The sequence below is a fragment of the Chelon labrosus genome (assembly GCF_963514085.1).
Source record: "Chelon labrosus genome assembly, chromosome: 14".
Lineage (NCBI taxonomy): Eukaryota > Metazoa > Chordata > Actinopteri > Mugiliformes > Mugilidae > Chelon > Chelon labrosus.
The window spans coordinates 3,970,993-3,991,330 of NC_140347.1; the positions used below are offsets into that span (position 1 = coordinate 3,970,993).

Genomic DNA, 20,338 nt, shown 5'->3' on the forward strand with positions numbered 1-20,338 from the left:
ATTCACGAAAAATGAAAAAGGGGGTAAAACGCAGCCCCGCGCCGCTGCTGCTGTCTCCTTGTGGCCGAGACGCACAGAAGCGCTCCTCCATCAGCGGAAAGGAATGCAGAAAACTATGTAAAAGTTTCCGAGTGAGCGTGTGTGTGTGCGTGTGTGTGTCTCCCCAGCCTTTCCAGAGGGTTACGCATCATTTTTTTCTGGCCCGGCTGGATGTCGTAAGAGCTCTCGGCGGGGCAGGCAGAGCTGGGAGCAGCCCCCCTGTTAAGTAGCAGACTGTGTGGAGAGTCTTCCCACTTGGAAAGAGGCTCGCCGACGCGTCTGGGAACCAAAAAACCTGCTGAGCTTCAATTCAACGCCGGACCACCTCTCTCTCTCCCCGTTTTTTTTCTTCCCTCTCAGGCTAAAACGTTTATTTCATTTTTTAAAGACATTCTTTCAGTCTCTTCTTATAGGTCAGTCCTGCATGGTTTATATTATAATTATTCCACATTCTAAGATCTTTAAGATTTTTTTATTCGGGTTAATTGTGGAGGCTGTGTGCGGACTGTGCCCTGGCTCTGCGGTGCGTAATTGCGCACGGCGCCAGGGTTTGGTGCTCCGATATTGCGCTCAGTGGGAAGACTTTTACTCCATGAGTCTGTCTCATCGGGTGGTTTGATAGTAATAGATGCTTGTCTGGACTCTTTGCAGAGTGAGAGAAAAGGAAGAAACGTTATTTATTTATTTTTATATATATATAAAAAAATGAAACAGACAGATTTGACTTGGTGCGTCTTTAATCCAGCAGCTTCTCCTTTAAATTAGATCAGATTATTTATCTATTTATTGACATTTAAAGCCGTTAAGTTGTGGATTTTATTCTAATTTGTCAACATAGAGTCAGTTATTTAATATTTTTTATTTATTATTTGTGGAGTTGAGGCTGTAGTTTCCATGCGTCAGGTTTGTGGACAGATGGGAATGATTCCTGCTCTGAAAGCTGCGTTTTCTGGCTCATTTATGGATTTATGGTGCTGAAGTAGATTTTAAAACGAGGACAGAGTTTTATATTTCTGAGCTTTCTGAGCGGCCAAGGTCTGGGAAGTCTAACCGCCTCCCTCGCTCCTCTCCTCCAGCTCCATTCATGCGCTGCTGAGCCGGAGGAGCTGAAGATGAAGAGCGGGCTGTCTCTGGCGGCGGCTGCCCTCCTGGCTCTGCTGCTGTCCTCCTCTCAGGCCCAGGACCAAGGTAAAGCCTCTCCTCCTCCTCCTCCTCCTCCTCCTCCCCCTCCCCTCCATCATCATCTTTCTTCCATCTCCTCTCACCTCTGCCTCTTTTTCCCACTCCTACCTTCATTTCTGATTGTGCAGCTGCATATTTTAGTCTGAATAAAATCAATCACAAAGCTAAAGCAAATGTCTTCCTGTGAGTTGTTTATTTTTAACCTGTTTTTACCTTTTCAGTTTCATCCTTGATTGATGATTTACATATTTTTTAACAGAAATAATTCACTTTTCCACCAGGAATCTGTTTAAAGAGAAAAATGTCTGCTATTTAAATTAATTGAAGAGAAGAATTCTACTTTCTGATGTAGATGAGACTCAACTATGTCACAAATCGTGGCCTCTAGATAATGATTAGGTCACTACCATGAAGAAAAACTTTAAAATGAAGCCGTCTGGTTCTTCTTTGTCAAGTTTCCAGTTTTGGAAAAGAGTAAAATGCCACAAAATAATATAAAAGTAGGAAAAGTGATGATTTTATCCCCGATTTGATGGCATGAGAAGCTGTAGGATAAGACAGAAGTAGTTTGATCTTTTTTGTCCTTTAACACCAGGAGGCGCCCTTGCTCATAACCTCAGACTGTCTATCACTATAACCCACATTTCTCCAGTAAAAAAAAAGAAAAAGCCCAGACGGCTCCTGGCCAAGTTTCCTCCCTATGTCCTTTCTCCTGATGGAACGGAAAGACAAAATATGAGTTTCACATTATTTTCCAGAGGGTTTAGAGGTTAGGAGATGAGAGAACCTGGCTCTGGATTCCCTCAGAATAGAAAAAGAAGATGAAGAAGAAAGGAAAGGGGGCGGTTAAGGAATCTGCCTGAATCCTCTCGGCTTCCAGGAGAGTTTCTGACCTCCTGTGACCCTCGCTCTATAAAGACCCACCAGGGGCCCTCGCTGCCGTCCCGGTGCAGTAATAGTGTCGTATACATATCCTACCTGTTGGAGTAGTTTGACATGTTGAGGCCCGAGTTACAGGCTCAGACACCTTGAAGATAAAAAAAACCCAAAACATTTTACAGAGTAAAACCGTTTAGAGCCTCTCGACGTCGAAGGCTTTGGAGGAGAGCGTGGATGTGAGTGTGGATGGGTAGTTTATCCATGTGGAAACAGAAGCAGCCTCCCGTACAGCAGCACTTTGATTTTAAGTCCCCAGGTTGGTGGTTCCTCCATTTTAAATTTTTTGACGTCCTTTGTTCCCCCCCTCCAAGTCAAGCCTTGACGAGGTCTGCTGACCCCGAGTCTTGGCTTCACGACAATATTTTACCATGATATTCTTCACTGCTCCACTCACCGACCGGTTGGCTGGTGGTCTAGAAACACAGGCTGCTAAACTAGATCTTCCGGGGTGTATGGTTTAGATTAGTTAAGATTACCTGCTGCACACACTAACAGCATGAAACCATTAAGAATCAGACGTTAGGTAATGTTCCAGTTAGAAGAGCTCCTCTTACAGTCAACAAATCCCACCAAGAGACGACGACCAACAGTGAATCGCTCCAAACTCTGATCTCCCGCATCTTAATACCCTCAGATACGCACCAGAGCACCAAATGTGGATGGATCAATCTGCCACAGATGCAACGTCTCCTCCTGTTTGTTTGCAAAAAACAAAATTTTTTAGTCTTAGCCCTAGTCCTCAGATGAAAAAGCTTATTAGTCTTAGTCACAGTTTAGTCATTGTTGTCTTTTATAGGTTTAATAAATGAAAAGTTCATGGAGACAACAACTAGTAAAGTTCTTACATGAGACTAATTTAACTTCATAGTTATCTTACTGACCGTGATGGAGGCTGCATCAATATCAGAGCGATGCTCCTTCGAATGTCGTGTTCTTCCACCTCATTTATAGCCACAGGGCGTTTAGCAGCCAGCTAGTTTTGGTAGCTAACGGTAACTGAGATCAGATTATCCAGTCACATGACTGGGAGGCACACTTTGAAAGACAGTCAGCCCGTATGAATGTCCAGTATTGAAATAATATCAAATCAAATAGTTTTTATCATCATATATTAGTTTTAGCTCGTCACCATCTCGGCTCAATCACAGAAAATAATGGTTGTTATCTTGGCTAACGCAATTAACACTGATATGGAAGCTGTTTGTGGGATTTTTTGACAGTAAAGAAAATACAGAAAGTTCTAATGGGACGTTTATCCTTCAGAAATCATCAGATCCACTAAAGCTAATCTTGTAATTTAGCTCTAAGATGTTAAATTGTATGTGTTTTAAAGTCACATCAAGGCCGAATGTCTTTTTTAAAGTGTGTCTTTGCGTTCAAGGTAGTGTATTTTATACCGTTATAGCCAGCTAGACTGTCAGAGTTCTCCACCCCAACCTGAAGAATATCATTCTAAAATATTATTTTTTAAAAAAAATAACCAGTCTGTGGTCTCTTGTGTACATGGAAACTTTTTGTCTGTTGATCCAAGTTGTTGCATACAACTTTCCATGTACACGTGCACGATCGTCCATGTCAGAGATCACTCCCTTAGTGTTTGTTTGTTGACGTACACGTGTCTGCTTGGACATCGTGTATTCTTTCACGAGGTTTGCAATGGAGGCGATGAAAGCCCAGATCTTTATCCATCGTATAATCAAGACTGAAATACTAGATTTATTTATTTTTTTGTCAATTCAATAAGAGTTGGATTGAGATCATGGACACTCTGGTGGATGTCAGCCAGTCCATGTTTTAGGTTCTGACAGGAGTGGATTTTTCTTTTTTAGTTAAAAAATAGAAGTAACTCTGTATGGAAGCAAAGACTGGCCAAAAAATGTCCATTTTTCTAAGCAACTATATCGTCACTATGAAAGACGTAATGTTAAACTTTCAGACATTTGAAATATTTTGATTTGAAGACGACTTTATTAAGTTTTAGCTCTGTAGGATCCAAATTCAAACAACCATTAAAAAAATTGAAGTTGATCAGATTGAACTGGCCAAAGAAATTGTCCAACTGTGTAACCGAGTCCGTTAAGTCCAGAATATTCTTGATTGATTCTCAAAATTAAATTTTGAAATTAATTTCTAAATCTTTGCAGTTTAATCCTTGCTGGTTGTTCATTTTTAAATGAATGAAGTTTGTGAAACTGAAAATTATACCAAACCATATATGTTGAGCAAAATCAGCTTAGCACCACACAAGTCAAGTAGTATTAAATACACGTCACAGTTGGTTGTTCATAAGATTTGGCCCTTGGTTGCTTCTGCACATTTGATCACAGCTAAAATTCACCAACGTTTTCATTATTCCTGTTTGTGCTGAACGTTGTAAACCGTAGGGAAGGTAGCGTTGTGTTGTTTCTTGTCTCGGTGTGTCGTTGCTTGAGCTGTTGACTGTGGCTGCTAGCTGCTAGCTGCTAGCCACACAAGCTCAAACAGAGGTCATTTTGTCTTTGTCCTAAATGGCCTCCTTCACATCTGTATTTTGGTTTGTCTTGTTGTCTTGTTTGCGCCAACAGTGAACTTACCTAACTTCATCCTAGAAGTGTTGACTGTTGGGAAAAAAACACTCTTATGTTCAGAATTACAATACAATTACCGCTTAAAGCTCGAAGGATTAACTGTGCTGATGTTTTCTGTTCACAGTGGATGCTCCGTCAGACTTGAGGTTTAAGATTTTAAATGAAAACACAGTACAAATGATCTGGAGTCGACCGCAGTCGAGGATACAGGGCTACAGAATAGAAGTGACCTCAGACACAGGTGGGTGCTCATTAAACCGGCGAGTTCTATCCTGCCGAGGCCGTAACATTACGAGTGTCATAAACTCATCGCTCTGCCTGGCAAGACCCAACACTCCCTCCAATTATCTGAAGATTTCTGCAGACACATGTTTAGCTGCAGGAGCTCTAATGATAAAAGAAGGAAAAACATTATGCGTGGATGAGGGTAATCATCAGCAGTAACTGTCAGCGGTACTTTGGCTCAGGAGAGTCTTGCTGTTCGGTTCATTTGTTTCAGAAAATTCCTATCAGCTGCTTCTCGACAATCACCCAAAACAAAACTTTAGCACCACACAAGTCTTATGTAAATAAAGGTTAACATTAATTAAATGCTAAGTGTATCTGTTAGCAAAGCAACACAGAAACAGGACTGAAACAAACGTTAGCTTGCACATATACTTTTCTTAAGTTCCTGGTTTAACTGTTATGCACATTAACTGAAAAAACGACCGTAGCTCTGTACTAACATTTATTAAGTTTAATGTCACATTCTCCTCATGTGGGAGGGAAGGTAACTATTAAGAAAAACTGTCAGAATTAATGTTAGCTTGCATATAAATACACCAATTAAGAGCCAAGTTATAGACTGTTAGCTGGCTAACTGACTGAACATTAATGTTAGCTTGCATATTTATATTAACTAATAGACATATTAGTTAATAATAGACTAATGTTGGCTTGCGTGGTTTCGTTGATTAAGAGTTTAACTGTTTAACTGTTTCAGAATATTAGCTAACTATGTGAACTGGCTAACTGATAGAACATTAATGTTAGCTTGCATATTATTACATAATTTTAGCTAACCCATTAAACTAGCTAACTGACCCTACAAATGTCAGCTTGCATGGTTACGTTAATTAACCGTAGGCCTACATAATGTTAGCTAACTAATTTAACTAGCTAACTGACAGAACATTAACGTTATTTTACATAGTTACATAAATCACAAGCATGTTTACATTCAATAGGAGGCAGGTGTAACTGTGAACAGTGTTAGCCAACTAACGGTACTAGCTAACTGACAAAACATCTCACCATGGGTAACTGTTGGTAACTGTTGTTGTATACAAATAAGAAAATGTTGCATATGGGCGTGGGGTTAATATCAGTCTCTTCCCAATATTTGCAAGAAAGCAAATAAGCACGTTGCTCAACATGATGTGACATGAACTAATCTTTAAATGTTAATATTCCCATTGACAGCATGTAAGCTTGTGCAGCACTTTCAGGGAAATGTCCTTTTAACTTTTACTGCTGAAGTCGAGGGATTTGTAAAGAATGATTACCCTTAATTTTATGGAAGAATTGAAGGTGTTTAAGGGTTAAAACAACATGTTTTGGTTTATAGTAACACGGAAAGTTTTCATTAAAGTGAATCATACTGTTGTTGCATGTTTACACCGCTATTCCAGTCCTCAGGTCAACCGTCGGAATCAGGTTTTTCTGATGCCTTGTTTTGACTCTCGCAGGAATGAAGTAATGCAATAGTTTCCTAATGGCTTCCCTCTGACTTTGTGCACTTTTGTAGGGGAACCAAAAAGAGAATTTATTCTGCCTCCATCTGCGACCAAGACCTCCATCTCAGACCTGAGTCCAGATGTGGATTATGTCGTAACAATAGCCGCGTACGCCGGATCGGAGGAGAGTTTGCCCATCTCCGGCCAGATCACACGTGAGTCTCCGTGAACTGACTGTGTAGTTTCACAAATTAGAACTGGGCATCCAACCAACAGCTGGTCAATTTTGGCAAGAAGTCATAGTGACCTGATTCAGTTTAACAGAGTGGATGAAATAACAGGGACACACCTGGCAACGTCGTATAGACCGGTATGTTTCTATTATTTGTTCCACTCTCAGTTTTTATAAGTGCATTCCTTTATTTGTTGATTAGTCAAGAAAACAATCTTACAATAATTTAGTAGCTGCTCTTGAGCTTTTGATCATATTAAATGGTCCTCTTTAGTGTGCTCAATTTACTTTTTTCTTCTTGATTGCTTTGAATTTCTCATCAGTCTTGGCTTAAAAATTGAGATTGTAATTTCATCCTTGATTTTGATAATAGCAGCTGACCGAATAGTCTCACCAAAAAGGTCCAAGTACGGTAGTCTGAATGGTGCGAGTGGTGGGACCGTTTTCTAAATTGCTGTTTTCAGCAGTTAATCAGGATAGAAAATAGACTTCATCATTGGCGGCAACAATTCAAAATCAGATAAGACGAACAAGACATCAACATTAAAGGGTGTTTTAAAGGTATAAATCTTCCTAAATTATGGAAGGGATCAGTTGGACTGCTTAGTTACTGCCTGAGACGTATTGAGATAAAGCAACAAGACAATTAAAGAAATAAGAAAGACATAACCAGTATTTTCCATTCCAAAGTTTTCCTTTTGTCTAATTGAAATCAGTCAACTTCTTACTCCTTTAGGGTCCATGAGGGGTCACAAGAAGAATGAATGAATGTGACTTGTTTCCATTGAAGTTGTTTGAACACTAAGGTCCTGTAACCGGTCTAATATAGATTTAAAGGGGTTGTATTTATAATCTCAATGAGCAAATGTGTTTAAACGTTTCAGCAACAAATGACAAAACCGTGTTTCTTAATCGGTTCCTTCAATGGTTCAAAGGCGTTGGTCGGTTCTTCTTGAATTCATGGCAGATGTTACTTTGCTACAAAGCAAAACTGGTTCAGCTACCAGTTGTTCCCCAGATCTCAATCCACTTAAAATGTAGGACTTAAAGTATCTGCTGCTAACGTCTTGTTGCCAGAGACCACATCTTCATGTAAAGGAGTCCAGGCCTCGACGGGTCAAGGCGGTTTTGGAGGCAAAAGTTGGACCTGGACAGTATAAGGCAAATGGTCATACTGTCATTGCCATGCTGGTTGTTGAGTGGTGATATGCAAACTGCTCTTTGCAACATTCACAGTCAACTTGTTGGTCTTTCATTTTAACTAAATGGACGACATCAGCAACTTCTTTGATATGATGTCAAGTTGTTTGGGAAATTAAAGTTGACATAAGTTGGACCTGAGCAGCTGGTTCCCAGTTAACGATATTTATGGTTCTCAAATCAGGACAAAAACCTGGACCTGCCATCTCGATCAAAGCTTGTGAAATGTGGATATGATGTTCCTAACTCCCTAGCTCCCAACTTCCCAACACAGTTCAGTCATTGTCATGGCAGCAGTGTAGGGGGGGACGCTTGGCACCGCCACAAACACTAATGACCCGAGAAATCCTCTAAGCTGCGGAGACTCCCTGGAAATCTTACAGGATCTATGACATCAACATATTACTTTTGCCATTTGGGAGCTCGAGTTGCACGTTTCGTTGTATCATTGGGAAGTAAATGTTGTTCAAAAAACCCTTGAGATGAGCGTTTAAGTCTCTTGAATGGAAGCAAAAACCACGACTCGTTCCAGATTTAGACGTCTGCCATGAGTTGAAGAAAAACGGTGCTAATAATAACAGAAAATTGTTCAGAGTATAACATTAGAGTAAAGATATTAGATTTCTCAGGATCATTTCAACACAATAACAGGATTGTCTTTGACTTTTACATGGTTGTTTTTCTTTCAGTTGAGTCGAGTGGCAGCGCAAGAGGACCCCCGAGGAAACCAGACCCTGCAGATTCAGTCAGTAAGTCAACCCTGTTCAATTATTATAAACCTTAATGTGATGAGGGGTTTCACTTCCTGTACAGATTATGAGTTACAGACATTCAATTCTTTGCTGTACCTCTACAAGCCCTCCTCTTTTTGTTCCTGAGTTTTTTTTTTATTTCTGGGTGGCGTCCATCAGCGTGAGCTCAGCAGCAAAGGGAGGCTCCCACCACACAACACCCCATTGTATAGCAATAATCAAAATTAGGCCCCCGTAAATCTCCGAAGTATTCGGTCATCAGCTTGGTCCCCTGCCGGTCAATTATGCCAGTGCGGAGGAAGCTGCACATGCTCAGTGGTCACGGTCGTAGGTGGGGTTGGAGGCTGCCGCTGAGAGCTCAGGGAGCAAGCCGAGAGGAGCCCAGCCCTGAAGTGCTGAGAAAAGTGGAAACCATTACAGATGCTGATTTACAAGAGCGCTGCTGCTGCCCTGGCCCCCGTTTTGCAGTAGATGACGGCCTTGTGGTGATTTTTTCCTTCTTTTCACGAGAGGAAAGTCACGAGGAAACTCCCTGAAAGTAGGGCACAGACGAGAGGCCTCTACTTCTACCTGCAACAGCACAGTTAGATTCAACAACCAGTGTCCTTTATACAGTAGAGTGTATCACAGACCAAAACCTGTTATAGTGGTGTAGGTTCTCCTTAGAAAAGCAACTACTTTGAGATACTAAGACCAAAACAACAATATTTCCTTACCATGTTATAGGAGCATGGACAAAAGTGAACAAGAGGGCGATTTTAGATGAAGCTGGGCCTTAGAAGGTAGAGTGGGTTCTCCACTAACCACAGCGGTGGACCACATGCCAAAGTGTCCTTGAGCAAGACACTGAATCCCCTAGTTGCTCCCAATGTTTAACACAACTTTTACCATCTTCCCCTTCTTTCCTTTCCTAGAATGCTCAGCCAGCACCTTCGCCGATGTGGTGTTTCTGGTGGATGGTTCCTGGAGCGTCGGCAGACCGAACTTCAAGTACATCCGTAATTTCCTCTCAGTGGCCGCCGGAGCCTTCCAGATCGGTGAGGGCAAAACCCGAGTGGCTGTGGTCCAGTATAGTGACGACGCCCGAACCGAGTTCAACCTGAACGAACACCTGACCCGACCGGCGCTGCTGAGGGCCGTTGGTTCACTGCCGTATAAAGGAGGCAGCAGAATGACAGGTGGGATCTTAGTGGCGTTTATTTCTTAAACAGATTTGTTGTTCACTTTCTTTTAATTCCAGTGGAATAAAACCGGTCTGTGTCTTCGGTCTAGGCAACGGCCTCGACTACCTCCTGAAAAACGCTTTCACCGAGTCGGTCGGCGCCAGGAAGACTTTCCCCAAAGTGCTGGTGATCATCACAGACGGCAAATCCGAGGATCCAGTGGAGCGTTACGCCAGGCAACTGAGGAGCAGGGGCGTGGAGATCTTTGTCCTCGGTACGCCGCCAGAACAAGTTTATTACCGTCCACGTCTTAACATTTTTCCATTCGCATTTAATGTTTTTAACAGTAGTCGGTAACAAAGGCAACCCGTGGTGATGTAATGACAGAGCAAGCTTTAGATTCCTTCGTCATTAACGTTACAGGCGAGTGATAGCAGGTTTTATGAATGTTTACGCTCTGGCTTCTCTCAGACTTTCCACTAATGTTGATGGAGGAACAGGGGCCGGGCTGTCGCCACGGAGATAAGGAGAGCTGAAATAATAATCACAGCTCATCGAAAATAGAAGTTTCCATTTTTTTTTTTTTTTTTTTTTGCAAAAGGAGCCGATAATATGCAGGAGTAACACCAGAAACAGACCTCTATCAGTCCGACCATAATACTTTCAAAGACCAGTTGACACAGGAACTTGGCTTTTTGTTCAGCTGCTGTTAAAACTAAATTTGTGATTGAAGTCAGCAGCTTTTAAGATTTTGCAGTTTTCCTTTTAAAGTGGCAGAGACCAGATGATGCAGGCATCAAAATGAGCTGTAAAAACAGATGAAAATATCCAGGCACAGAAACATAGAGATAGCACAAACTTACTTAATATATTTATAAATATTAACGCATAAAAACGTCAAAGTAAAAGAACTAATTGTGCAGCTGTTCTTTACTGTTAAATTATAATATATATTATACTCCTGGCAGGTATCCCTGCAGTAAAACAGTGATTTTAACGCATCATGTTAATTTATATGAAGTCTTATCTTATCTTATTATACTTGGATAATAATAACTGATGCATGAACATGTGGGGTTCTTTAATGCTGATCATTTGGTAGCCAAGAATCCAAATTATCAGCATGAAAATGGAAATACTCCAGTAAAGTCCATGCACCGTAGAACTCCATACATTGCTAAAGGACTTCCCACAACTCAGTAAGTAAGTATTAGCAGTAACATATGGAAAGAAAAGCAAACGGGATGAGGTCACATTGGCAGATTTACAATTAATCTTAAATTTAATGTAAAAATCTGTTTGAAAAAAAAGTAAAATAGCTATACTTGAGTAAACGTATTCAGATACTTTCTATGGCAGTTAAGTTTTAAACTTTAAATGCATTATGAATGCAGTCCGTCAGTGAAGAAGAGTCTCCATTTAATGCATTAAGCTTTATTTTGAAATTCTCAATCTGCAAAGTGAGCAGCGACAAGCCAAATTTTTCTGAATATGACTTTTTTGAACTTTGAATAAACTTTGTAAAGTGTTACAGCTCCTCCAACAGTGTCAAAGGGTCACGGAGGATTGGAAAAGTTTTTTAAATGGAGTCCAACCTGTTTTCATATTTACTGCCCGTGTTGTCAGACTTTCCGGCCAAAGCTGGAGAACTTTTAATATGCTAATGTGGAAAACGACTGTTCGCTCTGTTAAATATTGCTTATTTCATCCAGTATTTACAGACCTGGATCGAATACGGCCCGTTACCTCTGACACACTTAATTTTCGCATGATGCCAGTGGCTTTACAAGGATGGCTGTGAATTTGCTGGCGTCGCCTCTGTCGCCTCTGTCGCTGCCCGACTAAATTTTGGCGGGCAGTGACGACCACAGAGTTATACATTATGCATTTTCCGCAACTCTGATTTGCTTTGGTCTATCTTTAGGTATCCGACAAGCCGACGAAGAGGAGATGAAGCTCGTGGCCTCGACTCCACACCAAAGCCACATCTTTAATGTCGCCAGCTTCGACACAATCAAGAGGGTGCAGAAGGAGCTCATTGCCCAGATGTGTGCCGGTGTCAACGATCAGCTCAGCTCATTCGTCAGCGGGGACGAATGTGAGTTGTGATAAAAACTACTTCTATTCCTGCTTTATGTATGCTCCATTATATTGTTTCAGATGTGGTCTAAAGACGATTTAACTGAACCAAACAATTTAACCAAAAAAACAAGCTGAAACAAGGGCTTCTGGACTTGTAGTGTTTTAAGAAACCTTATAAGTCTCTTGAAGGGTTGAATGGTTCCTCAAGGGCTTCTTGAAACCCAACAAGTCCAGTTGTCCTTGGTTCCACTTGATTTGTGGACCTATCATGACCTGGATGACAGAAAACTTTCTAGGATTCTTTCGGAGACACCACTGTTCAACACTTGGCAGCGCTGGAATGAGCTAATTCTATGGGTTTCTAAATGGGTTTTGTTTTTCAAATCTAGGATTAGTAGTTCTTATTCTGATTTTTTTGCAGTGATTGAGCCAGCCTCTAACCTTGAAGTCGTGGAGGTGGCCTCCAAGTCCATGCGGGTAAAGTGGGACGCCTCCACTGGGGACATTTCCATGTACAAGGTTCAGGTAATGCCCATGATAGCCGGCAGCAAGCAGCAGGATCTCTATGTGCAATCGACCCAGACGTCGGTGGTGGTCAAACAGCTTTCCCCGGACACACTGTACCAGATCAGCGTGTTCGCGATGAAGGACCTGGCACCCAGCGAGCCAATCACAGCCATGCAGAAGACTCAGCCAGTCAAGGTTTCAGTAGGTTAGTGCAAAATAAACAGTATCTTTTGGCCTTTTTGTGAACCTTAACTTTGATCTAAGTTAATATACAACAGCTGAGCTTACCAAGATATAATTACACAGATAAATACATAGGTTAAGGTTTATTTGAAAAATCAGAGTCACAAACATGTGCTGATTGGACCAAATGGGAATGCTACCAAAATCACCCTACATCTTCTTTTAAAGTCTTTTAAACATGTCTCACTAAGGGTGACTAGCTTTATATACATTTTAATGTTCTGTCGTTGAATTGTAATGGCATTGGTAGTCAGCTGTACCTTTGTACTCACCTTTTTTTTCTTCTCCCATGTAGAGTGTTCCCTCGGCAGGGATGTGCAGGCCGACGTTGTCCTCCTGGTTGACGGATCCTACAGTATCGGCCTGGACAACTTTGCCAAAGTGAGAGCTTTTGTTGAGGTGTTGGTGAACACCTTTGATATTGGTCCAGACAAGGTTCAGATCAGCTTGGTCCAATACAGCAGAGACCCGCACACAGAGTTCTACCTGAACACCCACCACGACCTGAACGCCGTGGTCAAGGGGGTGAGGACTTTCCCGTATCGTGGCGGCTCCACCAATACCGGCAAGGCGATGACTTACGTGAGGGAAAAGATCTTCCAAGCCAACAGAGGAGCTCGAGCTAACGTTCCTCGAGTCACCATCCTCATCACCGACGGGAAGTCTTCTGACGCCTTCAGGGACCCGGCCACCAAGCTCAGGAACGCTGACGTGGAGATCTTTGCTGTCGGTGTTAAGGACGCTGTACGAAGTGAGCTGGAGGCCATCGCCAATGAACCTGCAGCGACCCACGTGTACACCGTCGAAGACTTTGACGCTTTCCAGAGGATTTCCAAAGAACTCACACAGTCCATCTGCCTGAGGATCGAGCAGGAACTTCGCAAAATCAACCAGAGACGTAAGTAACATTGCTCTAATCCTCTATGCAGATGACACTGTGCTTTGTATTTGTATTTGACATCCTTTCAGCAATCTGTTGTTGCTTTATTCTTGGGTACCAGTTCTCCTGTTTGATTCTGGCTTCTCCTTCAATATTTGACCAGATTCTGTATTTGTAGGGACGTCCCGATTGATATCAGGCCTGATCAAGGTATTTTCAAAATTATCGGACTGGTTTGAACTGTTTGAGCGTGTGTTTATTCCCTTTATTTCATTGGATCAGGGATGAGAGGTTGGACTGGCCTATTAGACCATGCTAGAAGATAATGGGAGTCGGTCAGTTTTGCATTCACTGTCAACGTCAGTTTTTGGTTGGAATATTGGAAGTTTTTTTTTTGTTTATTCATCATTTATTAGAGAACTAATGTGTGTGCTTCACGGACAAGCTTGTTTTGATTATTGGCACAAGATAATTTTAGCAGAATTACACTCGTTTCAACAATGATCCACAGTCAGAGATTAATTTACATATTCTAAAGGTGTGAACTTTTACTAATGGTGTTAAAACTGCAAAATGAGCTAAACACGTTTGTTGCCATCATTTCAGAGACTTATCAACAATTTTTATCTGTATTAATTCTTATCTAAGTTTGTCACACATTTAAGTGTTTTTTACTCCGAACTACAGCTTCCTCTACATAATGTCATCAAACACCTGCTTTTACTTATTTGTGAGCTTTGTGCTTTTTGACGTCTCAGCAGATTAGTTTGAAATTTGACCACGTGTTGCAGAAACTTTAGATCATTATTTGGATCACATGTAGTAATCACATCAACCTTTTAAAAATGAATTAGTGCCACAGTCAGATGTAACTCTACCGACCTTCCTGGTGGCGAGGAACACACATCAGCACCACTAGTCGTCCATGTGCACACAATTACGTTCATGTCACTTCTTCCAAGCGTGTCTTTTTTCAACTAAACCCTCTTTTTTTTTGGCCTCAATGTGTAAAACACATGTCCACCTTTTGATCTCTCAAGGGCAGGGAGAGTTCCTGCATGTGGAAATAGTAGAACTGGGTCAAATAGTGTTTGCGGAGACGTGTTTGCATTTGTTTAAACGTCCAGATGACTCGCTGTTACCACATCAAGCCAATCCATACTGTCAGGTGTCCCGTCTGTCACGTTGCTGTAAACAAAATTCGACTTTGAAATGCAATCTTGGTGCAGAAATCATCAGACAACCCCCCCCCCCCAAAAAAACATCTGGTAGTCCGGTTTTAAACAAGCGAGAACTCTCAACGCTGTTTCATCCACTTAAAAAGGCAAATAATCCTTTGCCAGCATTAGATGTGACTCACACCAGCTTTGATTACAGATTATATAATCCTTATATAATAATGACTTTGAGCAGCACAGTCACAGCTCCCATCCAACAACACATTGACTCGAAGAGCTCTCACAGTTTGATGTTTCACAGCAGTCATTATAATGGTAGAAGGATGGATTGTTGCTTCTACACCTTTATTAAAGGTATTTACCAGGTCTGCCCCCCCCCCCCCCGCGCCCCATTCTACTTTCTTTTTCCTTCAGAAGAAAGTCAAGGTAGTTGTTCTACGCTCCAGAAAGAGATGAAGGTTTAGCTCAAATTTTCTTCTTTTTTTTTTACCATCTGCTTTTAATCTACACTCGATCTGGCACAATATTAAAAGCACTTCGACAGGTGCCGCAACTTAAACTCATGCACCCACCTTTATCGGTGTGGCTGACCAAGCACCTCCACCCCATAGCAAGGTCAGCGGGATCATACCAAAAAAAAATAAACCCTTCTCAAATGACATAAAAAGTCGGCTCCAAACTCCTGATCAAGTGTCCAAATGCTGTTTCTAATAAACCCTACGAGTCCAGTTGTCCTCAATTGAGATTTATTTGTCATTTATACCATGACCTGGATGACCGAGAACCTTTACAGACCTATTAACTGTTAATAATTAGCTTGTCAGTCTTCAGGTCGAATCGTCATTCTGCTCAACTCTTAGAGCTGACCCTAGAATTGACTAATTCATTTGTCAGCGGAGAAGAATGTGAGATATGATTAAAAAGAACTACTTTTATGCAGTAGTATATAAGAGATACTGTTCATTATATCATTTTAGAGTTGGGTTAAAAGATCCTCTTGCGAAAAATACATTTACCAATCTCATGTAGCTGAAACAATGGCAACTGTAGGGTTTCTTAAAAACTCTTGTTTGAACTTGTGTTTTGCTTTTTTTTGTAAATATTACTAAAAATGTTACTTAAATGTTAAAGTCACCCTTACAGAAGGCCAGTGTCCATTCCCTGCGGAGTCAAAACTGTTTTTGAGGAACAAGAAAGACCAATCCACTATTAGGCAGGTGGTTTTAATGTTGTGGCTGATTGGTGTACACTTGGAGTAAACTGTAAAAGATTTTTTTTTTTAACGTCTCAAGGCTGAAGTAGCCCTGTTAAAGCAGAACTGACTTCAGTGAATTAATTCGTCAGGGTTGTGTTCGGTCTAATCTCAAACGACTTTTGCGGTGAAAACGCGCCGACCATAAAATCTGTTACAACAGGAATAAACGGATCTTTTTCCTGACGAGGCATCACCACACATTTCACATCTGGGGCCGGTTTCACAGAAACACTGTGACCGTGACCGTGATTAGATTTAACTTACAGACTTCACACAGATATCTATTTTTTTTTTTCTCCACCACATTAAGCCCTGAAATGAAAACTTTCAGCTGACTGTCCTGCACTGCACTGCTTCATTTATCACGTCGTTGGCTTCAATCAATTCGCATAATTTATTACATCAGTGTTATAGAACAAATAACTAAAGAAAGAGGACAAACAGGAAACCTTAAGTATTTTAACAGGATTTAACTTGAGTACCAAAGAACTTCTCGTTGATGGAGAAACTCCAGACCATTTTAAGATGAACCAACAACTTTTTCCACATTGAGAAAACATGACCGACTTGGTTGACTCCGACAGTAACAAGAATGTTTTACTGAACAACACTTGGCTTCTCAGTATAGATGGCTCTGCATAGTTTCCTTGAACAAACTAAACCCTCGTTGTTGTTTATTTCCGTCGTGCTACTGTCAGCTGCCTTCACTTTGTCATTGAGTTTTTCATTGTGGTACAACTTAAGTCTTTGGTTAGCAAGTCTGTCTTATTAGTTGCAAAATTTGCAACATTGCAGTAGTAAAAATGCAGAAAAAGAACAGGCCCGACACTACCGATAAGTCTAAATTATCTTTGTTAGCTTTGATTTAAGCGTTACTGAGAAGGTATAGTTGAATATTTGTCTGTTTTTGATTATTTTTTCCTACTTGTTACTGTCCAACCATCTTTGACATCAACTGAAAGAGTCTCTAATATTGTTTAAATTGTTTTTTTAATCATGAAATTCAAGAAATCTCACCTTAACTCTATCATCTTCCATTTCCTGCAGAACTCCTCCCACCAACGTCCCTGACCTTCTCGGACATCGGACCCAGAAACTTCAGGACCTCGTGGGAGTCTGACGGCACCAACGTCGAGTCCTATCTGGTTCAGTTTAAGCCGGCGGACGACCCCGACGGACATTACGTGTCCATCTCTGTACCCGGGGACACCCTCACCACCATCCTGCCCCCTCTCCTCAACCCTAACACCCGCTACGAGGTCAACATTTACGCTCAGTACGAGAAAGACGACAGTGTGCCTCTGACCGGATATGAAACCACTTTAGAAGGTGAAAAAATTTACATAAGAAAACCATCAAGAGCAACTGTTATACATAACATTTTAAACAACAGATTTGTGCAGGGAAGTGTTTTTGCAGATGAAATACCAGTAAAACACTAACTCATACACATGTTACAGAGCAAGGCCCGGTGCGTGACCTCAGAGTATCTGAAGAGACGACAGACAGCTTCAGAGTGTCATGGCAGCCGGCTCCGGGGGGCGTCGCCCGCTACCGCGTGACCTACGAACCAGTTGGGGACAAGAGCAAGAGGATGGAGACGACGACCTTTGGCTTGGAGACGACCACCGTTCTGCAGGAGCTTCAGCCCAAAACCACCTACAGCGTCACCGTCACGCCTGAATACCTGACCTCCTCTGGAGAGCCGCTTCAGACCGAAGGCACCACCAAAGAAGGTAATTTCTGTTTGCCTCATACTCATCAAATTTAGGCTTTTAGACTCAACAGTATCCCGTGTAATTTGTGTTACTGGTGTTTCCACATCAGTGGTGTTGGGTAGGGTTACCCAGATATTCAAACTGAGAGTTGGGCACCAACCATGATCCTGAATTGGTCTCTTTTAGAAATTAGTTGAAACAAGGACAACTGGACTTGTTGGGTTTCTTGAAGGAGTTTCATCCAAGTCTTTCGTTCTAAAAGACTGGTGGGGAGTTTAGGGTTTAGTTCTGTGGGTGATGTCTACCAATAACTCCTAAACTGACTCATCAACTTACAACACAGTCTGAACAACTTCCCCAAAAGGTGTCACCCCTGTTCACACCTTCAGACTGGAGCCTCTGGACATTAAAGGTACGTTAGAGTGCCATTCACTGTGGAGGGAAAACAGGATCAAAATAGATTCTTCCTATCACAGTTTGAGTATCTGGTTGTTAACAGACTCTAGTCATGTGAGTTTCAGGTGGACACCAACCACGGATGTTCCTGTTTAAACCCCAACCCCCCCAACCCTAACCCTAAGTCTTTTAGAACTGAAGACTTGGACGAAACACCTTCAAGAAACTCCACAAGTCCAGTTGCCCTCGTTTTGTTTGGATAAACCATGACCCATGACCTGGATGACTGAAAACCTCCACAAACATTTCACTTGAGCAAGTCAGACAGCATAGACTCTCGTAAACACAACTGGATAAATCGACAATGTCATCCAGAAATATCCCTTCATTATCAATTAAATGTTTTAGTGTGCTGAAACCTACTGCAGACAAATCAAATACTACATAAAGAGAAATAGACAACGCAGCTCACAAAACTATTTCTAATTGCATAGTTGCGTAGTATCCACTGGTGAGGAGGATTAGTGGGATGTTTGAAGCTTCAGTAGGTGGCAGTTCTCTAGTTCTAAACCTGAGCTGACATTCTGGGTGTGTTCAGTCTTTGCATCACCAGACAATGAACAGTTTATTCTAACGTCCTCAGTGAATCTATGCGTGTGATTTATTTTTTATTTTTTTTGGGTTTGCTTGTATTCCAAACTTGCCTGGGAGTGCCAGGAGTCCACACATTTCTGACCCCAGCGGAAAGTGAACTCCTAACCCTGCAGTGTTAGTACAAGCTGCCACCCATTGAGATCTGTCCTGCCTTACAGGGAAAGGAATGAAAAGCAGACAGAAGTGTACTCAGAGGTGATAAACATAGAAGGGAAGTAAACTGAAGATGCTTCTCAGTTAACAGTGCATTATGCAACAAGGGGCTCATAACTTTGCCACTTGTAAGTATTATGTATTGTCTAAAGATACTTAAGATTATAAAAATGCTGAGCACAGAGCTGGAAATGAAAAAGAAAAAAAACACTGTTTTCCAGTGTACCATGGTTACCGCATGTCTTATCCTTCAGTTCCTCCAGCTCCCTCAGACGGGGCAGCTGCTCGTCGTCTGAGGTGATTTTGATGGTTCGTGAAACGAGACGGCATTAAATCCACCTCACACCTCTTTGACATGAAACACCCAGCTGGCTCTCAGATGAATTTATGTTTTCCTCCCCAGTAAGGCTCACAATATTGTCCCCATTACAGTGTTTACTGTACCATTACACTATCTCACAACTATGAGTTGATTCTGTGCCATGAGGTTTTGCCCTTTTTCCTTGCTGTCTTTTCCATCTACTCTGGAGTTGGGAAGTAATGCATGGTTACATGGGAGCCATTTAACTCTTTATTACATTTTTCCTTCTCTGGAAACAGAATCAGTCTCTTTGTGTAAGAAGAACCCATTTGCAAATAACTACGAGCTAATACTTAGCTTTTAGCTAATGTGAATTCATCTGTGATTTAACCTGGAATCCAGATCAACTTCCCTCACCGACTTTTTTCTGTGGTGGAAAGTTGGTCTGGAGTCTCTCTGTTGGGAGAGAAGGAAGAGATCTGCCGGGCCAATCAAATCGTTTGGGCGGGGCTTTATGCAGTGAGTTGGGGACATGACACAAATTTTGGAACAAGCAGTAATTAATTTAGGTTTCTTTGGTTAAATTTGTTCTAGATTAAGATTCTGACCTTTGTTAAAGTGGCTGTTGGACGGAAAAACTTGGTAAAACCTGGCAACAAAATGAGTAGAAGTTTGTTCATGAAGAAATGGCTGCTGTTGGAGAAACAAGATGTTTAGCTTCTGCTCCCTCATCATATTGGGAATGAATTCAATTTAAAAAATGTAATTTAAGATGTAAAACAAAGATTTATTTCCCAAAAGAAACATTGAATAATTTCACAAATCAGAGAGTCTGGATCTCACAGCTAATGTGAAGATGTAAAATTAACGACACTTTATTTCTCTGTGAGCTCTCGCAGGCGGCTGATCCTCCCAGATTATCATTATTATTCTTATTTTAATATTATGACTGCACAGCTCCACAGCTTCTAAGTGTTTGTGGTTTCACTGTAATTGCTGTGACTGAGCCCTGGAAGGCACCCAGATCATCACAAGTGATTTTTGCTTCCCCTTCTTGGTTTTAGTTTATAGTACAGCTAAACTACTGAAGATCAGTCTTGACTGAAACCTGATACAGATCCAGTCATTTTAAAAGTGGCCTGGATTGGCCATCCCTAGCAGGGAGTGTGAGTATTGGTG

The 20,338-nt window shown here is 41.5% G+C and overlaps 1 protein-coding gene across 1 annotated transcript in view; it reads left to right on the forward strand.

Annotated features, from left to right (window-relative positions):
* The first annotated feature begins 290 nt into the window (after window positions 1-290).
* Window positions 291-20,338, forward strand: part of col12a1b (collagen, type XII, alpha 1b) — a 108,885-nt gene continuing 88,837 nt past the window's right edge. The window contains exons 1-12 of the mRNA XM_084560728.1: window positions 291-452; window positions 1,116-1,227; window positions 4,852-4,968; window positions 6,517-6,660; window positions 8,567-8,626; window positions 9,544-9,807; window positions 9,902-10,066; window positions 11,717-11,890; window positions 12,296-12,586; window positions 12,920-13,522; window positions 16,985-17,266; window positions 17,398-17,673. Of these exons, the coding sequence (XP_084416854.1) occupies window positions 1,152-1,227; window positions 4,852-4,968; window positions 6,517-6,660; window positions 8,567-8,626; window positions 9,544-9,807; window positions 9,902-10,066; window positions 11,717-11,890; window positions 12,296-12,586; window positions 12,920-13,522; window positions 16,985-17,266; window positions 17,398-17,673 (2,452 nt within the window). The 5' untranslated portion in view covers window positions 291-452; window positions 1,116-1,151. The remainder of the gene's footprint in view (window positions 453-1,115; window positions 1,228-4,851; window positions 4,969-6,516; window positions 6,661-8,566; window positions 8,627-9,543; window positions 9,808-9,901; window positions 10,067-11,716; window positions 11,891-12,295; window positions 12,587-12,919; window positions 13,523-16,984; window positions 17,267-17,397; window positions 17,674-20,338) is intronic.